General features: G+C 40.2%; 2 protein-coding genes across 2 annotated transcripts; both read left to right on the forward strand.

Moving 5' to 3' along the window:
• Nucleotides 1–996: 996 nt before the first annotated feature.
• On the forward strand, nucleotides 997–6,171 carry ccdc74b (coiled-coil domain containing 74B; the record flags this gene model as incomplete). The annotated part of the gene is made up of 7 exons (XM_080046630.1): nucleotides 997–1,297; nucleotides 2,294–2,374; nucleotides 2,694–2,811; nucleotides 5,291–5,489; nucleotides 5,604–5,704; nucleotides 5,817–5,876; nucleotides 6,045–6,171. 7 exons carry the CDS (start codon nucleotides 997–999, stop codon nucleotides 6,169–6,171), a joined length of 987 nt encoding a protein of 328 aa, XP_079902756.1.
• A 4,691-nt stretch (nucleotides 6,172–10,862) lies between these two features.
• crkl (v-crk avian sarcoma virus CT10 oncogene homolog-like) lies at nucleotides 10,863–20,386 on the forward strand. Its single transcript, XM_080046972.1, has 3 exons — nucleotides 10,863–12,054; nucleotides 12,623–13,076; nucleotides 17,684–20,386. Exons 1-3 carry the CDS (start codon nucleotides 11,744–11,746, stop codon nucleotides 17,816–17,818), a joined length of 900 nt encoding a protein of 299 aa, XP_079903098.1. The 5' UTR covers nucleotides 10,863–11,743; the 3' UTR covers nucleotides 17,819–20,386.
• Nucleotides 20,387–22,114: the final 1,728 nt, after the last annotated feature.

Consider the following 22,114-nt stretch of genomic DNA (forward strand, 5'->3'; position numbering starts at 1 on the left):
GAAAATAATTATAATATCCATAAGTACGTTTAATTTAGGGCATAATAGCTGAATTATTTTTTTTTAATTATTATTATTTTCCTTAGAAAGGGTCTCATATATGTCCATATTTCTCCATACTTTGGACCAAGGCCTTGTCACCGCCATTTTGGAAGTGTCATAGTTGGAATGTCATCAGGTGCATTGTTTAAAATTTTGAATTGTTATTGTCCTTGAAGGCCACTGTAGCTTCTGTTATTATTTGAAAGGGGTGGGGTTACCTAGGGAGCGTTGCATTCTAGAACTTTCTAGAATTTTCTAGAACTTACTTGATGATGTCATATTACACACTGCACCTTTAACATACAACATATAACAGCTGGTCCTTTTCCGAAACATGAGGGTGTGTTTTAGATTTTTTTTTACTTTCCTCACATTCCATAGAGGCACTAGTTTCCTAAATTCCCACCTGGTCCTTTTTGACTGAATTATAAATGTTTTTAGTTATTTAGTAAAGCCACATTCTACATTGCAGGCATCCCAATCAATGCCAATCATTGTGCCTTGAGTTTAGCCTGCCAGGCACGAGTTCTAAGACTAGGTACCGCCCCCAACAAGCTCGACAAATCAGATGGTTCATTTTTAACACCTACTACGGCCAATGAACATCAGAGAGGAGGGACCAGCCTGAGAGCTTTCACTCTGGGAAAAATTAGGAGAGCAACCTGTTGTCACGGTAACCTTGTGTATGAGGAGAGCGTGTCAAATGAGTGCACAATTAACCAAAATTCAGGCCACTTAAGCCGTTTTCAAGCAACAGACTTTAGCAAACTTGTTAGTTTACTGTTGTCGGATAACAATGTAGTGTACTTGTCTACATTGGGATATAATGGTAAGAGAAAGCACCTTCAGGTACTGGTTTTAGCTAATCTAGTTCGCACGTAAACAAGTCGTTGCTGTTTTGCTAGCAAACAGGGCTGTCATGGTTCGTTAACATTATCCGAAAGAACCAGAGACATGTCGAGTAATAACCTTCCACCGGTGCGACATTTACCGCAGTGGAGCCGAGTTGGGCGCCTCGGGAAGCCTGGCCCTCCACGGCGTCTACCACCGGGTCAAAACAACCAACTGCCGCCGCTGCCTGTGGCCCCATCAGTGGCAGGGGGAGCGGAGAGAGCGCCAGAGGTGTCCTGTCACAGAGACACGGACATCCGCCTCGCCTCAATGCAGAGGAATATCCTATTCCTTCAGAGCCAACAAAAGGACACCCTTGAGAGGCTCCATGCAGAGATAGAGTATCTCAGGCGCGAGAATAAAGGTGAAGAAAACCGGTGTGAGGTGGAAAAATGTTGAACAAATTAATATTCTTTCTCCCTAGAATATTTAAACTATCTTTTTAGGAGTTAACGAGAATAATAAGCAACCTAATAATTGTGGTTAATCATCAATGATTTAATATCTGGTGAAGTGAAATTAGGCTATACCATAACGGAAGAGTAAGCGATTCGTAGGCCTATATAGCACTTTTCAAAGATGTAGTGAAAACCTGCTTACAAAGACAGGTGAAGAAAAGCAATACACATAAAATATGTATAATCAATGAGAACACAACATATAAGTCACGAGAGCAACAAAAAGCCAAATTAATTAAGTGAGTTATTTACGTGTTTCAATAATGTGTTCTGATTTTAGCTTATCTTCTTTGCAGGGAGTTGAGAAGCAAAACAGCAAACAATGCTTTATGATGATCAATATTCAGTTTCACTTGTTGCTAGAAAAGAAAGAGCACTTTATTGTCCACAATAGGAAATTGCAATGGCCTTCATAAGGGAATTGTCTGCTGTAGGCCTATGTACAAGTGACCCACCATGGCCCAGAAGGGTTGACCCATCGAATCCATATATTGCTATTTTCCATTTCCAAAGGGGTGAACTCAATAACTTGTCATGGTGTCCATAACCCTTTCCTTTATGTAAATGTCCTTTCCTTTAAGGCAATGACAAAGACCTGACTGTCTCCTGATAAGGTGCTGAAAACAGTCATTCAATCTAGACAAGGTGGTCGCATAGCAACTCCAGGGTTTTGACGTTCTCTGCTCAGTGGGAGGTGGAGGGAGATCTGGTGTCTCTCTCTAGTGAACAGGCCACATGGTGTTCCATGTTACTGCGTCTCACCACCCACCAGGAGACTCCCCAGACATCTGTCTTCGTGCCGCCACAGCAGTCAGCCAGGGACCGTGTTACAAGATTGTTCCGCTCATGTGCCTCCCTAAAGTATGTCACACACTAAACTTCTCTTAATATGGATGTTGCAGATTTGCAGTATAAGCTGATAATGGAGCATCCCATTCCCAAGTCAAGAAAAATAATGGAGCCTCCCAAGTCAAGTAAAAAAGGTAAGACGTAATTGAGATTTTTCTGTTGTATTTGTTTTGCTCAGGACAGCCAATATTATGGCAGTGTTATGATAGTTTAAAGTAGTGGCAAAAGTGAATAGAATCTTATATTACGGTATGTTATTCTGTATTGTTTATTGATATTCTCTGATGTATAAATAATTATATACACACACAACAACAACCAGTTATTAAATGGAAGCTACATTGGTTGTTGTGCTGCAGCTGGCAACATGTGTGTTACAACAATATTTAGGGCTCAGCAGTAAACAATATCTAACTATCTTCGTCTATTGTCTTGGTTCATCTTCTCTTCAAGCACTGACACAGAGTCGACGAGGCATTAGACCACCCACTCAGGGAAGTGAAGCCTCTATGGGACTTTACCTGGAGGAGCAACTGCAGGACACACGGCCTTCACAGGACCAAGAACTAAGGTGAATTTGCGTTGAAATGCATCTAGTTCTTTTTCAGTACTTTACCTGTCCAACTAAGTGCTGTGTAGTGTGATTCTTATTAAGGAGGTAGCGACATTGTTCATATGTGCGCAGCTTGGACAGTCAGATAAGCTCAGACATTTTTGTCACTCAACTGCAATTCCGCCATTAAAGGGATATTTCACTTATTTTGAAGTGGAGTTGTATGAGATACTTATCTATAGTGAGTGAGTTACATTATGGAGATGGAGATCAGCACAGTCACTTTAAGGTGTTTCGGAGAGACGTCACCGTAACGGAAGTAAGCGTTGTACCGTTTGCAGAGGGGGCCAGCAGAATTATTTTCACATATATATGCTTACCTAAAAAAAAAATAGCCGTAATATGGATTACTATTAAGAATGTGAAATTTAAAAGTTGCGGTCTTGTTTAAAGGTCGAGTCAGCGATTCTAGAGAACGATTGATGTAGAAATCACTTTTTGTCGAAATCAGTGGATATCTCATAGTACCTGTTCGTACTGTGTGTGTGCACTGAAAAAAATCCAGTGTCAATACACAGCCTAGGCTCATAAAACCAGTATTTTGCTAGCTATGGTTGCCCCAGTTTGTTTACACACCCTTTGATTTCATACCAGTTTACTTACATAGCCTAGGCTGTGTGTTAACACTGGATTTTATTCAGCACACACAGTAAGGACAGCTAGCGGATCATGAGGAGATGATCATTCATTTTGAAAAGTAATTTTGATAACAAAAATTATCCAGAATTGCTGACTCCTCCAACTGCAAAGTATACATTATGTTCAGGGTTTTTCCTGGCTCAGAATGGGACTTTGGGGGGTCAGTACGCGACCAACTTTTTTTGGGGTCGCAACTGTGCAACAGTAAAAGCAAACGGTTTGGGTATTTTAAGAGGGTGTGGGGTTGGGAGAGGGCAGTTTCTGTCCAGATAAAGAGCATTTCAGTCAGCCTGTCAATCACTGCGTTACCATGGAGCTCACTGATCCTTATGAAATCACAATAAACAACTTGTAGATATGAAGTCAAAATACTAATAATGACTAGGCCTACCTATTTAATACTTTAATTGTTTCTAATTGATCTAAACCATGGTAATTGCAAGAAGGTAGGGCTGCTCGATTATGAAAAAATCATAATCATGATTATTTTGAGTAATCACATTGTGTTATCACGATTATTAAAGACAGTTAATCATTGATTTAAGAACATTATGCGTTTATTTTACTTTTAACAAGGTTTTTTTCTAATAATACCATGACTTTGGACTTTAAACAAAGGCCTAATTGAACTGAAAACAGGGAGAATAAATAGGCTAAATAAGTTAAACATATTTTTAATAATTCAATAAATTAAATATGTCAAAATAAAAATAACCAGTTGTAAATGTTGTTGATAGGGCACGTCTTTTGATAGCATTAAATGTAAGGGCATGATTTATTTATGTCAAGGAGCAGGGTGGATTGACAGGCAGTTGCATTGTAGTGTTGACAGTTGTGGTGGCAGGAGTCAAGGAGCTTAAAACTTCCTGTGTTTTTATTCATTGATTGCATGGTCATAGACCACTATGATTCGACTTAAAGTGAATAAACTAATTGGTCGGGATGTTTAGAGGTGCAGATCAGGTCGTATATGCCTTTTTTTCTCTCTCTCTCTGTCTCTCTCATGGACATATGGTCTCTCTCTCTCTCGCGGTCGCGTATGTCACGTGACTCGCGTGTCCGCGCGTGACATATCTTGCACATTATTTTAGTTTGTTGTGAGTCTGAAGTGTTTTCAGACAACACAATTAGTTTTACCTTTATTCTCGTCATCTACAAGTTTTTCAAAACACCCGGCATCTCCCATCTACTCTCTGGACCAGCCGATAGCTACACTATCAGGTGAGGGAGGGGCCGAGCAGGGCTCACGGCTGAAAGGGTTCGCTGCATTCAAAAGCCTGCATGCATTATTTTGTTTTCATGATTGAGGGAAGCCGTAATAGTAATCGAAAATGAAATTCAAGTTATTGCCCAGCCCCTCAAGAAGGATGACTTAAATTGGGCTGAATTTGGAGAGGTTTTAAATAGCTATATTTATTCTCAATCTTTATCATTTTGGCGCTCCTGATTTTCCTTTGGTGCTGGATAAATCCGCTTTGGCGCGCGCCAAAACTTTCTCTATGCAGGAAAAACCCTGATGTTTTGTACTGCGATTTATGCCACACATTTAGACACAATCGACAAGTGGCCCTTTAGTGAAACTCTTTTTGTCGGTTGATCAGGATTACATTGAAGGTCCATAAACTAAACAGGGTCCATAAAGAGTAGACATATTGTACAGCTGATCTTGTCTAACAAAAGAGGCCAATTAATTCCAATGATTTCCTAGGTTCAGCTACTAAGTGTTAAACCAAAATAGCTTTTCAGTATATATGTTACTTTTAAATATGATATTATTTCATTTACCTGTGGTGAGAAGCATTGGAGAGGACAGCGAATTTCTGGGATCTGCTGTGCAGGAGGACCATGACCAAGAGGTGACGGGGGGCCTCATCACCTCATTACAGCCTCTCCGAATTCACAGCAGTCCCTCCCATCCACCGCGCGCTCCCACACTACAGGAGTGTGAGGTCATCATTCGCCAGCTCTACAATGCTAACAGTCTACAGTCTCAGGAAGTAAGTGTCCACCAGACAGTATTAGTCTGAATACATTGTGTTAAAAAACAATTTCTTCATTAATATGTTTGTAGAAATATTTCATGACTTAATGACAACTCTGTTTGATTTTAGATTATACGCGGGAAGGCATTGCTGAGAGATATTGTTTTGAGCAAGAAAATCACCCCGGAAAACTACACTCTGATAAAGATCTACCTTGAAGATGGTACCCGGTAAAGTGTTTGGAAATTTTATATTTGTTATCTTATTAACAGCAAGAAACAGCATTCCTTGGAAAACTAGCACAGTTGTTATACATGGTTCTCTTTTTTTTGTATTTCTCAGCAAATCTTCAGAAGAAAATATATTTCCAAAACTTGGTAATCAAACATTCCCGGAAATATCGTAAGTAAATCCGTCTTTTCCTTCCCCCCCCCCCCCCCACTATTCAACATGTATCTCGGACTTCCACAATACTGCATTTACTACTTCTTGTAAGCAATACAGAGGCTTTTCACAATGCTACTTAATGTACTTATATTTAGTTAAATCTAAATATGCTTTCTTGCTCAGGTCTGGACCCTCTCAGGCAGGGATAACCCTCCCAGCCCTCAAACAAAGCCTTAGCACCACTATTGCAGAGAGACAGAAGAGGAGCCGCGCTGTGCAGAGAGACCGCCTCAAAAGAACACTGCAGTGAAACGAACAAACTACCACAGTGTCAGTTCCATCCATATCAGGACTCTGGCCTTTCACAGCTGATCTGGAAAGTCATATTCAATGACTATAATGGGTTCATTAATGTACCCATGAAGGGTTGGGAATGTGAAAGAAAATAAAACAATGTGACGGTCTAGAGACTTAAAAGCTTTTAATTTTGCACACCTAAAGATTGTGTTAAATCTAGCTTTGTACAGGGAGTGGTAAATATATGTATTTATCTTTTACCATACAGTGCATTGTCGGGCATTTGGACTAATTAGTTAGTTTTGTGAGTTTAAGTTTAGTATTCACTGAACATGTCTTGCAATTCTGCCAAAATGATGGCAGAATTGTTTTATATGATATAAGTATATATAACAAATACCTTTCATTGTTAAAACAGCTACGTATTCAAATCTCAGTGCAAACAACCAAAGTTAAACCGCTATAAAACACATGCATTTAATGAGACAGAACACACTACTATAGGCTTATTTCTCAGACACTTTTTCTATTGGCTTGTGTTTAATTGTATGGAACATTGCCATGCTATAACTGGCTAAGTGTAAGCAGGCACACACCTACAATACAGTATAACTAAGCACAATAATACAAACGTTTATTAAATTATCTTAACACAAAAGAGGCCTGTCCTCATGTTTTCTTCCTCCCATAATGGTTCTTCTCACAGAATATTGTTACTTCTGGCAAGCCAAACATTTTCACACTTTTCTGTTTAGTGTATGATAAGGACACAAACAATCAAAAAAGGTTACCCTGCCTGAAATAATTATGTTGGTAGGTACTGGTTTCATGTGGATACACCAATACAAGTAATGAGTTTGAATTAGTTAATAATGTACAATATTTCACCATATGTCAGGTCTAGAACTCAATCGAGTCCATCAAATACTTAGCCATGAAGCTCTCTGTAGTACTCTGTGATAAAATGTTGGCAAGGCATAGATCAGGCCAGGGCAAGGGTATACCACTATTTTTGAAGCTCTGAGTGTTCCGAAGAGGACAGTGGCCTCAATAACTGTGAAATGGATGAATTGACCCAGCGGTCATTCAAAGAGCTTCGAAAGTCTTCTGCAGTGATGGACCATCTCAACAGCACTCCGTCAATCAGGCCTTTAGAGTGGCCAGATGAAAGCCACTGTTGAGCAAAAGGTATATGAGAGCCCAAGTTTGCCAGATGGCATTTATAGGACTTTAATGGCATGAACTCCAAGCATTTCTACCAAACACCTATCTCTGGTGCATGGTGGTGGCAACATCATGCTTTGGGGATAATTCTCTGTGGTAGGGACAGGGAAACTGGTCAGAATTGTGGGTAGAATGAATGCAGTCAAATACAAAGAGGTCCTTGAAGAAATCCAGCTCCAGAGTGCACGTGACCTCAGACTGGGGAGAAATTTCACCTTTCAGCACAACAACATCCCAGAGCATTCAGCCAAGATCACACTCGAGTGAATGGCTCTTGGGACAAGTCTCTGACTGGCCCAGACAAACCCGAAACACTTAAACCACATGGAAAATATTTGGACAGACCTCAAGATAGCAGTTCATCTAATCTGACAATGCTTTAGGATCTCCCAGGAATAATGGAACATTCTAAATCCAGGTGTGAAAAGCTTGTGAAGACTCAGAACATTAATTGCTGCCAAAGGGGCGACAAAGTAAATAATTTTCTGAATACTTACAGTCTTGAGAGATTTCAGTTTTGAATGATGGACAAACATCGCAATTGTATCAGTTTAAATTTACATTCACAACACAAAAAGTGTCTGAATAATATCTGTCACATTGTCAAATTCACTGTGTGTGTGTGTGTGTGTGTATGTTTGTGTGTATATCATGTATGTATATAAATATATGTATATACACTGTGTATATACTATACTGTATATATACAGTCCCATTAGCATTCAATGATTTGTAACATGTTATTATAGGTAATGATTTCATAACATAAATCAAAACCTCTAGTTGTGCAACAATGTAGGGCAGGTTAAGAACTGCATGCAGACAGGCGTGGCAGACAATTCCCTGAATTAACCTGAAACGCCACCTCTCAGAAATGTCCATTCATAATTAAATTATTATATTGTAATAGGGTTAATTGTTGTTAGCATACAACTTCACTCATGTCCATTTACCAGAGGCAAATGGAATGACTGAGATTCGGAAGTTTCTGAATTAACCAGCTCTCCTATATTCATCTCTACACAGAGCAAACTCTGAAATGACATCAACACTTTGTCAGCAACATCTCATGCAATAACTCTGAGTTTATTAGTCTTACCAATAGATTACCAGGATGGCTGACCCAGCAAGCATAAATGACAACTCAGCAACTAAGTTCAGAACTCAACTTCCTCACATTTTCTAATATTCGTCTTTGGCTTAATTCGTAGCTAGATTCATTGTACATAAAGTACACCAAAACCGTAGCATTGCAACCAAGAGAATGGTTATATGCAGAAAAATGTGTCAGTGAAATTCCTGAGCAATCATGTGCTTTCTACCACATCTAACCATCTAACCATAGTCCAGCCCATTAGGCATGATATTGATACAGCAGTAATAGCATGGTGGGCTGATGGTTAGCAATTCAATCCTGTGTCTGAGTGGCACTGAATTTGCCCTCATAAGTGTCTGAATCAGAGGACGAGGAGTGAACAAGATATGTCCCACACTATTATTTACTATCGATGGTCCCACAGCATAGACATGTGAAGATGCATTCATGCTCAGAGAGATTTGCTCAAGGCTACAGTTGAGCTGGAAACTGTTCCACTAAACAGTGTATAATGTTTGTTGGTATGGATAAATAGAAATCAGGCTTGTCTCTTGCATGCACCCACTAGATGGTGGTGTTCTTGAAGAAACTATTCAATGAGCTTCCATGCAATCAAAGCTAAATGTTTAGACAAGCAGGTTAGTCACAGGTATGAAATAACTTATCTTAGCCTCACTTCCAAAATCATACAAAAATGACGTGCAAATGGAATGTTGTTTTATTTTTTAACTTGATTTCAACCTTGAATTTGTGTATTTAGGATATAGTGACAAACTATAAATTATGAATTAGTTTTGTCTAAATTATGATCTCCAAAAAAATCCCTCACTGATTTGCTGGAATTACCTTAAGATAAAGCAATCCAAATAAAGTATATGGCTTAAACAGAGTTTAAGCTAATTATAAAAACGTTTTGGGAAAATGAAGTTCAATAGTATATGTTAAAAGCATTTGTTATGTCTATGGAGGAAGATGTCCTGTTTCCAATTGTATTCGCGTCTCTGCATATTCGTAGAAATGTGGGAATTGGCAGGCATTCACCATTAAGACCCAGTGGGTGCAAATCTATTAACATTCAGACAGTGCTGCAGTGATGAGAGCTGCTCTGTGCCAGCTGCAGCCTCATGAGGCACCGCCAATGAAACCTCACTGACCAAAGAAACAAAGCTACATCTTTATATACATATTTACTTTCATCTATGAGCAGACGTTGTCCCGCCACATAAGACGGCTTGTCATGCGCAGTCAGCGTTTTATAACATTCTTTAGTTTGTATGACTCTTTATTTAGGCTCACTTTGAGACACTGCCCCATGCATTTAAATTCACTTTCTCCCTTTCAGTATGTGTCGTGGGTTGGGTAGGTTGGAAAGCTCCTAATTGATGTGTCACAGTTCCGTGCCAGATACTAGGTTGAATGGAGGGGGAAGTTGGAGAATGACAGGAAACGAAAATAGGGAAATATGTAAAACATTTCAATGGTGGCATCATCTGGCATGAAATAACTGGTGACTGAATAAATTAAGGCCTACTGTACTTGACAGTTCAAACATATGAGATACTCTTGAAGCCACAGTAAGCTCTACAGACAATTAGGCTACATAGTAGCCTACATTCTGTCATAAATACAGCAGATGCACATTGGAACATGTACTTGTTTAAATAGGACAGCCTGCGTCCTCAGGGAATCCATTTGAGTTGTCAGATATGACTGTCATAATTTATGAAAATAAAATCAATGTATCCGATCATTATACAGCAATACTAGTGAAATTAAACTCTTTTTATTCTGAAAGGAACAACTCTTGAGGTCTGTGGCCCCAGGTATCTTGGATTTATGAACAAAACTTTTCAAATGGCCTTTATTTTGTACTGTGATGGAAAAGTTGTACTGAAGTAGGCCTACAGTTTTGGCATACTTATATTGGATACTAGTTATACAGAAGTATAGCCTACTACTAGGGCTATATACTATCCTGTATTTGAAATGCAATTGTTGTACTCCACTATATTTAGTTGACAGCATAGTTTGGACTTTTGCACAGCATTTACAATGAAAATATATTCAGCATTATGATAAACACTTAGGCCTATCAATGGGTATGTTCTAAAAGGGCCTGTAATTTAGGCATAGTTTGCTTGTTGTTTGTCCTGTGGTGACGACATCACTGTTGTGCTGTATCGTTTGTCACACAAATGTTCTGCAGCTGTGTCATGGAAACATGATTGACACCTCGCTCTCTACTATAGGGGGAGGAGGGCTGTCCGTGGCTCGTCACCCGCCCACCCCGTTCCTCCACCCACCTCCCCCTCCAGGCGTCAGTGACGTGCGGTTTGAAAGCGGGACCTGCCCTCCCGTCGCCATTTTTCGGGCTCGTACTCGCACTTCTGGTGGCTCGGGTGAGGGGGGGACGAGCAGAAATAAGGGAAAGTATAAACTAAAGATTCGTTGAGCCGGGTTCCCTCGTGGACGGTCGGGTAATGCACGCGAGAGGCCCAGTCCAACGTACCAGCTTCCTGAGATGCACGCGCCAGATACAAGCCGCTGCTGTGAAATATTTTTTTGTCTGAAGACGTGTTGCAGGCCGCCATTTTTCAGCTGTGCTGCCTCAAAAGTCTGCTCCGACTCCAGAGTGAGGATTCAAAAACGCATTTCCATGACGTGTGCCTTATCGTAAGATCGAGAAGATACAAACTAATCATTTTGTTTCCGACCTGCGGCTGCTGGCAACCCTTTAGCATGAGGATTTAACAGACGCAAAAACTGAGGCCACCTTTTCCGTTCTCTTCACTGACTGGAGGAGATACATTATTTGAAGTGAAGAAGCCTGGTGTATGCTGTTCTCGAAAGGCGGAACAAAAAAGGAGAAGCTTCATTGATCAGTTGCTTCGGTCTCTGTCTGTGTTTGTCGCAAGTTTTTATTTTTATTTATTTCTATTTTGGCCGCTCAAACAACGTCTCGGCCATTCACTGCTGAACACAGGATCCACATTATGCTCCAAAGTTGGATCGAGCCAGTTGCAGCCTGACTGAAAACGTCAGGTTGTTTTCCCCCCTTTTAAATCCGGAGTTTACAGCGTTTGTGTAGAAATCACTCGGAAAACCTTACCGGGCGACGGATGCCCTGCCCTGCATCTTCTAAATCCCCCAATTTGCTGTGGTTGGCCAATTCCAACCACACATAGCCTACACGTTTTAACTTATTGTCTCTCCTGCTCTGTAATTTTTTATTTGTAGACTGAAACTAACTTATTTTTGAACAGCAATGTCAAATGCTCGCTTTGATTCAGCCGATCGGTCCGTGTGGTATACTGGACCCGTGTCACGACAAGAGGCACAGAATAGGTTACAAGGACAGAGACATGGCATGTTTCTCGTTCGAGACTCGTCGACCTGCCCCGGCGACTACGTGCTGTCAGTATCTGAAAACTCCAAAGTGTCTCACTATATCATCAACTCGTTGCCCACCAAGAGGTTTAAGATAGGCGACCAAGAATTTGACCATCTCCCTGCTCTCCTGGAATTCTACAAAATCCACTACCTGGATACGACCACGCTGATAGAGCCAGCCCCTAGGTAGGAAGGTCACCCATTACCCTCTCCCATTCTAACTACTGCGATTATATAGGCTGTACAAAAATACCATGGGTCTATGTCAAGTTGGAACTGGCGTATCTGGGTTAACTAGGTTGTCTATTTTTATCAAAACTAACCCACTTTCAGTCAGACTGCTTTACCCTGCAGATATGCCATGAAGCAAACCGTTTCCTGTTCTTAGTAAGCCTGTATAATGTCCTGATGTTTATGTTTTTTATTTATTTATATATTTTTATATTCATAACCAACTTTAAATGATTTACTGCTGAAAATTAAGAAGATTTTTTTTAAGCTTTTCTTCCAACTTCTTGTGTAGGCTACTCAACATTAGTAAATATTGCTGTGCACGTGTTCCTCGGAGATGCACATGTAAATCCCAATTTTGTAACTGTAAAATTGGCCCTTCTACCTTACATCAGGCTTTATTTAGCCTATATGCTGCCCGCTTCATTAATCCAGGCAATTCTGAGTGTCCATTATCAGCTTGATGTTTGTCTCCTTTTCTTGGTATTAACCATTTTGTGTCTCCTTCCTTTTACATCTCAAGGTACCCCAGCACAGTGGGTGGTCCCATCCAGCCCATGGTCGGCTCGGACGAGAACCTGGAGTATGTGCGGACTCTGTACGACTTCACCGGCAGTGATGCAGAGGACCTTCCCTTCAAGAAGGGGGAGATCCTCATCATCCTGGAGAAGCCAGAGGAGCAGTGGTGGAGCGCCAAGAGCAAAGATGGACGTGTCGGTATGATCCCCGTGCCCTATGTAGAGAAACTGGTACGGCCTTCACCTCACCCTGGCCAGCCTACGCATGGCTCCCGCAACTCCAACAGCTATGGCATCCCCGAGCCCTATGCCCAGCCCCAGACGCCTCCGTCGTTGCCCCCGGGAACGACCGGCGCTGTCATCACCCCTCTTCCGTCCATGCAGAACGGCCCCGTCATGGCAAAGGCCATCCAGAAACGAGTGCCATGCGCCTATGATAAAACCGCTCTCGCTCTTGAGGTATTGTAAAATTAGATTTGACCTGATCTCCCATAATTTCATCTATACATGTATTTTGTTCTTTATATTCCCCATTTCCTCCCTGTTTTTCTACAGTAGAGAAACCCATTGACCTCACCTGCTGTTTTTCAAAGGATGCTTTCTTGAATTTGGCGCATATTAAGTATTTGGTCCTCATAAATTGGGTGGAAATGTAGGCATTTGTAGTAAATTACTTGAGGTTCAAATTAAGTTAGTTAACATTACGAACCAAAAACGTAAAACATTTTCAGAATACAGATCATGTGAAGAATCTAGCTTCTTGTCTGTCACATCGTTACCTTTGATTTGTAATGCAACATCATGCTGTAAGTCTCCCTGCCAAGTAAGTGCCAGGGGAACAACTTGTACTTGCCTTTTTCAGCTTGAAGAGTGTCTTGGCACCAGGCTGAAAAGCAGTGTTTTGCTGCCCTCTCTGGTTTACGTTTCAAGCCTCTTTCACCTCTTTCACCTCTGTGCTCACACCCAACAGTGATGCCACAGAGTCTTGGAAAAACCCCTGTGACAACTATATTATCTGGGGAAGTTAAGCTGCTCTTTAATGCTACACTGCCTAGATAAAGTTATTGAATCAACATTTCTATCACAGTACTAAAACTGTTTCAAACTGCATTTGTCTCAAATGAATTATGTATACTTTGATACCTAATAATTATTAAGATTTAGAAGTGAAACACTTTTTAGAATTATGCTGTGTAATTATACTTCATTTAGACAGGAACGTCATGTACTGTAAATGACAATTCAGAGGATTTAGCTTTTTTTGCTCTTTCAATCATAGCTTCCTGACTGGGATCTCTTCTAGGGGAAGCTTTAAGATTGAACATATGTTCACAGTATGAGCGATATGCTTTTGCATGGAGACAGATGACCAACCACAAGTGATCACAGCGAAACATAATTTAATTTTTATTTCCTCATAAAAATAATTTTCTTTTGAATGTCTCAAACTTGGAAAGAATGTTTCAAAATCAATGTATACAGTTGTATAAATTGTCCTTTTCACACGTAAGCTGTTTATTTCTAGCAATGTACCTTATCTTGTTATTGACAGTTTTGTGCTTTGAAATTGCAGAAGTTAGTAGCTAGTAATGAGAATTGGGGAAACACCAGTGTTGCCGGCGGAGTCAGCGCATCAGTTTAGCTATTTTTAATGTGTGAAACTGTCAAAGAGTTGTAATGATACGTGTGTGACTCTTCACCAACATAAGACTATGCTCTGGCTGTGTGGTCTATATATGTTAGCATTTGCAATTATTCATTGAAAACAAAGGAATGAATGATAGCCACATTTATTGTTGCTATTACACCCTTAGATGATGATTCTCTGGCTTCTGATTGCACAAGAAGCCATGTTGGGGCGAGGTAACAGCTCTTGAAGATCGATGTTGTTTGTAAAACAGACACCAAAGTTTGTTTGTTTTATCTTGGGAGTGATGAATGAAATGCAAGATGCCATTGACTGAAAGTGGATGTGAACTCTGTGGTGAGTCTTACTTCGGTATTGTGACTTAATTTCTACCAGTGTGCGATTGGAGCCACAGTTTCTACCAGTTCTCTGTAGCTCTGGATCAATCCTCCTGCTAGCCATCTACCTGTTAAAGAGACAGCAGCTCTGTCAGCAGCAAGGTTGCATTTCTAAGCAGTGCACGCTGGCTGATACAAATCTGCTTTTCATGTTGAAACATGTGATGTAATGCATGTGAACCACTTATATACCGGCGCTTTAGAATGCTCCACTCTTATAGTAGACGGAGCTGTGTTCACGCTCCCAGGATAGAGATGGATATGATAGGTAGCTTTGCCTATCTGTGCTAGTCTACCATGAGTGACAGTGTGCATCAGTGGATATAGGGAGTAAATCAAGCCACTTCAGCGGGGTACAGTGACAAACATAGTTCCCTATAAAATAGAAATGATGTTGTACATGTAGTCAATTAGCCAACGGTTTGCAGATCAGACAGCTCCCTCTAACAACATTTGTCCTGTCGTCTTTGCTCTCTCAATATGCGATTGACAACTGAACAATCAACTTATAGGGAATAAATGGCCAATACCTCATTCAGTGACACTGACACTAGCTTATGTGTCGGCCTCCTCCGCTGCCCATCTTTTGTCAACAGCTGCACTGACTAGAGCTGGAAACTTCTATTAAACTAAATGTTCATTTCACCAGCTCCACAAAGGGAAGCAGAGAGAGGGCCTAAGAGAAAGAGGCTGTGTGCACAAATGGCCAGGCAAAGCGTTTATGTGAAAACTGGAGTGGACTGTTTCATTTTGTGCTACTCTTTCAGACTGATACTTGTCCATCAACTGGCACAAAACAAGAACAAGTGAAAGCAGAGCATCACATTGTGGTTTCATTAGTTTGAGCTATCTGTTTTTATTTCATGACAGGTATTACAGTATGTTGTGGCAGAGGCAAGCATGAACCTTACACAGTTCAAGTGTGACTTAGTTTTCACTGGGCCCAACTAAAAAGTTACAATAGTTAGAGAGGCGTTGTCTCTCTACACAAGCCTATGGCAGGTTAGGTTTTTTTTGGCAGTCCTTTCAAGCAGAAGCAAAGCTGGCCGTAATAATGAAATTGAAGTGTTTGATTATTGGAGAAGTATGTGTGTGTGCTCCTGTTAAAGGGAGCGATAAACTGGGCCTGAATACATAGTGTCTAAGCATGGGGAAATATGAATTAGTCAATGTCATAACTACTATGAGCTAAGAAGGCAACTACTATAAACCCTAGAAGCCAGTACCTAGAAAGAAAGTAGCTGAAACCCTGGTGTTTCCTGTGGTCTTTTGGACTCTCAAACTTGGCTTGCAGTGAAAACACATACCTTACCTCGTCTCATCATGTCTCTTCTATTTGTCTCAGTCTTTGGCTCAGCATAGACCTTGGCTTACAGCAAAAATACCCATTTGTTTTGTTCTGTGGCTATTTCAAGGCCTCTGGGGTTCAAGAAGCAGAAGCTATGAGTCATTATTTATTCACTTCCGAGACAGGCAGGCAGACGACAACGCGCAGAATGAGGTTATTGATATTTAGGCTCGTCTGTTTGTTCTATACTGCTCTCTTAAAAGTTGACTTTTAAGTGGCTGTCAGACGACCCCCTCCCCCATGTTGCACAAATGTTTTTGTTTGTTTTTGTAGTGAGAAAATACTTAGAAATACTTGGAAATATTCAACATACATGTAGATATGGAGTCTAATGGAAGTCTGCATTCATAACCATGCCTGTTAACCCTTAGAGAGAATTTGCTAGAGTTCAAAAGTTAAATATTGAATACTTTATGTAAAAGTCAAAACGTGTGAGGGGTAGGTATTATTCTTCTCACCTTTTGTGACCTTCTAATTGACTGTGATAACAATCTAAGTGGATCCCAGTTTCTTACTGTTCTTTCACACACGTGTTCCGTGGCAGTTCTTCATGACTAAGTAACATTCTTGTCATTCCGGGGCGGCGTAAAGGATTATTGCTGCAGATAATGTCCAGGACTAGATGTCCTTGAAGCCTCATTCTGAAGTTAAAGCTGTGAATAGTGTGCCCTGCCCTCACATTCCCGTTTCAATCACTGTTTTGATGAACGCTTTTCCCTTCTAATCCTGATAAAGAACATATCGCTTTAAAAGATTAGGGTCACATTCACTGTCACAAACCCATCACAGCTCTGTGCTCCTCTGTCGTCTGGTTAAACCACAGTGCTATGCAAATACTGCGAGCCCACAATTGGATTTTTCTTTTACGTAGTTTATTATAAATCAATTATCTAATCTCACATGCACATGACTAGTGTAGTTTGAAGCAGGTTTTAAAATAAACATTGGCTTGTGCCAAATATGTTTTGTTTTCCCTTAGGCTATGAAAAAAAGTTGACACTAAGCTGCTATATTTTTCTGGGCTCAGTGTGTGTGTGTGTGTGTATCGTTACAAAACAGCCTGATGCAGCAGTTAAAATTAATATTCCAATGAATTAACCCCTTACACTTTTTTTTTATTATATCTCCAGGTGCATTGTGTGAAAATGAATACAAACTGGTATATTATGATTGTTCTAATATTCATTATGTCATAGCAAATGGTTTAGTGCATGCAACCGCACACAGGAGCTCAGCGTTAAATCTTTAGGTAGAAATTATGATACTTGACTGATGGAAAAATGTGGAACTGACTTGTTTAGTTATTGCTTTCTAATCCACGCAAAACATCCATTCCAGGATTTGAGTGAGTTGTTACAAAGGTTAAACTTTGAAACCCGGGCTGGTTAAGTTGCATTCACTTCATGGTCACTCAAACAAAAAGTGTATGCATGCACTTAATAAACCTAAAGGCAATTCAGTTCAAGATGGCCCCCTAGTGTGGCCAAAAGATTAATCTGAAAATAAATTATGCCTTTTTTTCTTTTTTTGCAGAATATATTGTTACTACATGACTGAAGTGAAACTGTTTTTTATGCTTAATTAAAAAGCGGGTCACACTGATCTTCCTACTTAAAGCCTAAAGCCTTGTATCTGCAGTGTGTGCACTGCTTACTGCAAACTATAACTCAGCCTCCCGTTCTTCTGTACACAGGTTGGTGACATCGTCAAGGTTACGCGGATGAACATCAGCGGCCAGTGGGAGGGAGAGGTGAACGGGCGGAGGGGTCTCTTCCCATTCACCCACGTTAAAATCATAGACCCGCTCAACCCAGATGAGAGCGACTGACCTTAGAGTTGGACTGGTCCCTCTCGCCAGTATCCACCTGTACCTGAATGTGCTGCTGGCTGTCTCCATCTTTCCCACCAGCGTCACCACGGTTACGTGCTTGCCTGCTTGGGGCTGTACAATGATAGCGATCCCTCTTGTTGTTGCCAACCGTTGCAAGGCTTTCTGACTGTTTACAGCTTTGGACATTGGATCCGAACTAAAAACCTGACCCCACCTCTCCCAGACCCCTTTCCCGTGTCTTGGTTTTAGGCTGAGCAGTGTTTTTTTTTTTGTTGTTTTTTTGCATTAGTGTCCTTTTCATTTCCAGATCACTGGGCATCAGATTGTGTGTGTGTGTGTGTGTATGTATAAGTGTGTGTGTGTGTTCGCAATAGATATTTACCACAATACATCAGAAAAAAAAGTATTTTTTATTATTTGAATATTTGTTATGTTTGAAGTCTTTGGGACTTTAGAACATGTTGGTATGTGTGTTTGTTTTTTTGATGTGAGGATATTTGTTCGAAGTAGGGAAAAGCAATATCCCTATGGAGTTGGGAGAGCACTGAGGCAATGAGGAGCTAACCAGCCAGTCAAATGAGTTATTTCTCCAAACAATCAAGTCACTGTTGTACCTTAACCATCACACATGTACACATCCCTATTGGCCATGAGTTTTTCAGGTTGACAGGTTCTTGATGTGCATGTGATGTAGGGGTGGGAAAAATAATCGATTTTCCGATTAATCGCGATTCTCTCTCGAACGATTCCGAATCGATTCATAAAAGTTAATAATCGATTTATAATTTTTATTTTTATTTGTGTGACAGGAAAAGCTTTTTCTCTAATACAATATTAGAGAAGGTAATTCATCTGTTGATTGTATTTAATGATCATCACAAAAGTAGGAAGTGATTAGCAAACTCTGAGTAGCAAACTCAGATGTGTATATAAATATATTTTTGAAAATCACACATAGGTATGTACGTAAAAGAAAATTGCATCGAGATGCATTGAGAATCGATTTTGAATCGAATCGTTGACCTCGGAATCGAATCGTGAGGTGCCAAGAGATTCCCACCCCTAATGTGATGTGTGAGGAAGCAGAAAAGATGGGTAGGTGGAGAATCTACCTTGTAATGTTACATACATCCCATTCATTCCTTAACCTGACACAAGTCGGGCTGAAAAGACTTATTTATCTTTTGTTGACAACGGCCGTATGTGATTCATCTTTCTCTTTATTTGTGCCACATGATCAACGATCGCTTTTTTTGTTTTGTCTTTTCATTTATGACATGGAGAGAAAATATGTGGAAGAGGGGTGAACTGCATGACCACTTGGTACCCCTCTTGACTGTCCTTCGCATTATTTTGAATTAAAAGGATATTGCTTAGAGATCAGCAGGTTTTTAGTGCGAACTGCACCAAGCACCTGAAAAACTAAATTCAATTTTCTGCATAGGAGTGCAAAGCTTTTAACAGGTTTCACATGTCAAATAGAAACTGCTGTGGCCCTGGCCAGCACTTCCCCCAAGCATCTGACTACAACGCTAGTTAAAAGGCTGTGTGGGCATGACGACTGAAGGTTCTCCTCTAGTGGAGAACATCCTGGGCATGGGTCTGTAGCTGGAAATGTCTCGACAAGCCAATGAGATCCCATCAATGCCTTTTTTTTAAGAGGGTAAGATAAGTGCATCTTTAGCGCATGGAGTCCCCTTGATAACCCTTATGTTTTTAATGTGATGTTTCTCCTGTCATTAGGATTTCAACCAGCTTTATTGGTCTGCGCTCAATGTATGCCTCTTTTTATGCAAACCGACTCTATCGGAGTATTGGCAAGTGTCTTTGTTCATATTGTGCTGCAACCGATGCTATTGGACCAGTAGCAGTTGCGAATTTAATCGTTGTGCAAACAGTACCAACCCCTAGTTGTATGCTGTAAAAATGAACTATCCCCCCCCGTCTCTCCTCCTGCTTTCTGTTCAAATCTTTACTCAGCTGTTTGCTCAGATTAATACAGTGCAGCTTATAGTTGTATCCCAATTTTGTTTTTGGCAAATTTATTATTATATTATTTGTTGTGTGCTATTAAATCAAGCATCCAAGAGTACCCACAGTGACATTTACAAAAGGGAAACATGCCTGCTGGTTGCCTCCGTGCATGACCTCGTGGCTGGGTTGGTGGTTCTACCCGGCCAAATGCTGCTTAATGTCATTTATGTCCTTAAATTAAATAATGGTTTCTCTTTGAATTCCTCCTGGTCTGTGCAAACAAGCCAGCGTGGGTTTTTCCTCATCAGAATTAATGACATCTACTAATTTAAGCAATATACCCTGATTCTTTCCTTTCTTGAGGTGAACTTGCTTTTTCATGCTTCTGAGTTTTGTAATGGCATTAACAGTATTACTGTGCTCTCTTCTCATATTCTAGGAAAGCCCGTCTTTTACTTAAGGATTGAAAATTGTGCCTTTTATTTTTCTTATACCATCTACATGTGTTAATATTTCCCATGGTTAACACCTGTGCTGGTATTGACCCTTTATGTACAGAACAAGTAAATAAAATTACGTCTACTTCTTTAAGTCGCTTGTTTTGTATGAGTGTTGTTTTTTTAAAACACAAACAGATGGTGTGGATGTGGCGTCACAGGTTGTGTATCTAGAGCACAGGACGGCAGCTCTCGCTCTAATTTGACGGTTCCAGTTTTGATTCTGGCTGTGCCCTGGAGAAAGGAAGCAATTAATGAATTTTAATGAAGCGCTAATAAAAGAAAGCCAGCTTGACCCAGAGATAAATTATGGAAAACTTTTCAAGGGCAATGTTTCAGATGCGCATGTTATGGGAACGTTTGTTCAGCACTTTTCATACCAAGTACAAATAACGCAAGTATAACCATACTACAATGCATATCAGATGCTTATCGTGCAAAGCTAATATTATAGTATACTTGGGTGCTTATTGGTATTAGGGCATTAGCTTTGCATAAGAGGATTCCAATCATTACAGTGACCCTCTACTACAGCGTATAGAATGATATGCATATGCTAGATAATGCAACTATTCCCATGTGTAGTAGCCATGGGCATACATGCATCTATAATACATTTATAACAACTTTAGACTGCCAACATATTCATGCAAAAAGTTTTATGATTGTCAAGGAATTAATAAATGACTGGTAATGGAATGGGAAGTCAAAGCAATAGACGTGTTAAACATGTTTAAATCCCAGCTAATGCTCACGGTGCCTTGCTAATAATGCTGATGAATGAGTTTAGGCTGTAATAATACTTACAACATAAAAAAAAGGGATTGAGAAAATGATCATTATGTAGCAGAGGATTCCAGTAAAAGGTCCAACTAAAAGTGAAAAGATTCAGATAGCTAACTCATGATGATGATTTTGGTTCCTTAATTTCAGTATGTGGCTATTCTAAAATGCTTTTTACAACTAGTAAATGACGAGGAACACTGTGTATTTAGTCCACTCTACGGCTGTGTGTGTGTGTAGTACCATGTTAAACTGCCATTAGAGCCAATCAATGTATTCCTCTTGACTGTTATAGGCTGTAGCTGCAGTGAGAATGACCATAATGAATCAAACTTAGATGTGACTGACCTCTCCTGAGGGCAGTTTGTGTGTGTGTAAAAGGATGTGGGGCGTGGTCGATGAAGCCCTTCCTATATACTCCATTATCGCCCTTAAACTAGCTGTGATGGCAGCTGGTTTTTGACCCATAGAGGAGAATGCAAAGTCAAATCTCTATTGCTTAAAACGATGAAGATAAAAGTAAAAAAAAGTATATACATAAGTTCTCATATATATATATATATATATATATATATATATATATATTGTGCTTTCGGTGACTATAACGCCAAAACATCTCCATGTTTTAATCATTTGGTCTTTTAACCAATGTATGTAAATGTGTTTTACAGCTTCCGGTGTAGTCATGATGGTAATTGGTACTGTCAGGCTTGGAATAGCATGGCATCCCCTTACCTTAGGCCAGGAACTGCCAGTCAGTCATGTCAGTCTGTCATTTTATAAGCCTTTTGTTCCCATTGATGCTAACCTTGCCCAACAGATCGTTCCAACAACTAGTCCGAAATTTAAATTTAAAACACAATTTGATCAATTCAAAGTCATTTTCAACTTAAACCAGCATTTTCTTCTTACAGTTTTTTACGATTGCTAAACCACAGTGGGCACAACTGGAACGACAAGTGCAAAACTCTAACAACAGTATGCAGAGCAGCGGTTCATTCGGACCAAACTGTAGCTCGTTTTAGCTCGTTTTTCATTG

Source organism: Ammodytes marinus (assembly GCF_949987685.1).
Source record: "Ammodytes marinus genome assembly, chromosome: 18".
Lineage (NCBI taxonomy): Eukaryota > Metazoa > Chordata > Actinopteri > Uranoscopiformes > Ammodytidae > Ammodytes > Ammodytes marinus.

Excerpts from the sequence above, each read along its gene's own strand:
- crkl (XM_080046972.1), top strand. The coding sequence starts at position 11,744 with ATGTCAAATGCTCGCTTTGATTCAGCCGATCGGTCCGTGTGGTATACT. Across the intron at positions 12,055-12,622 it reads CTGATAGAGCCAGCCCCTAG|GTACCCCAGCACAGTGGGTG; the intron begins GTAGGAAGGTCA and ends TTACATCTCAAG. Across the intron at positions 13,077-17,683 it reads AAACCGCTCTCGCTCTTGAG|GTTGGTGACATCGTCAAGGT; the intron begins GTATTGTAAAAT and ends TTCTGTACACAG.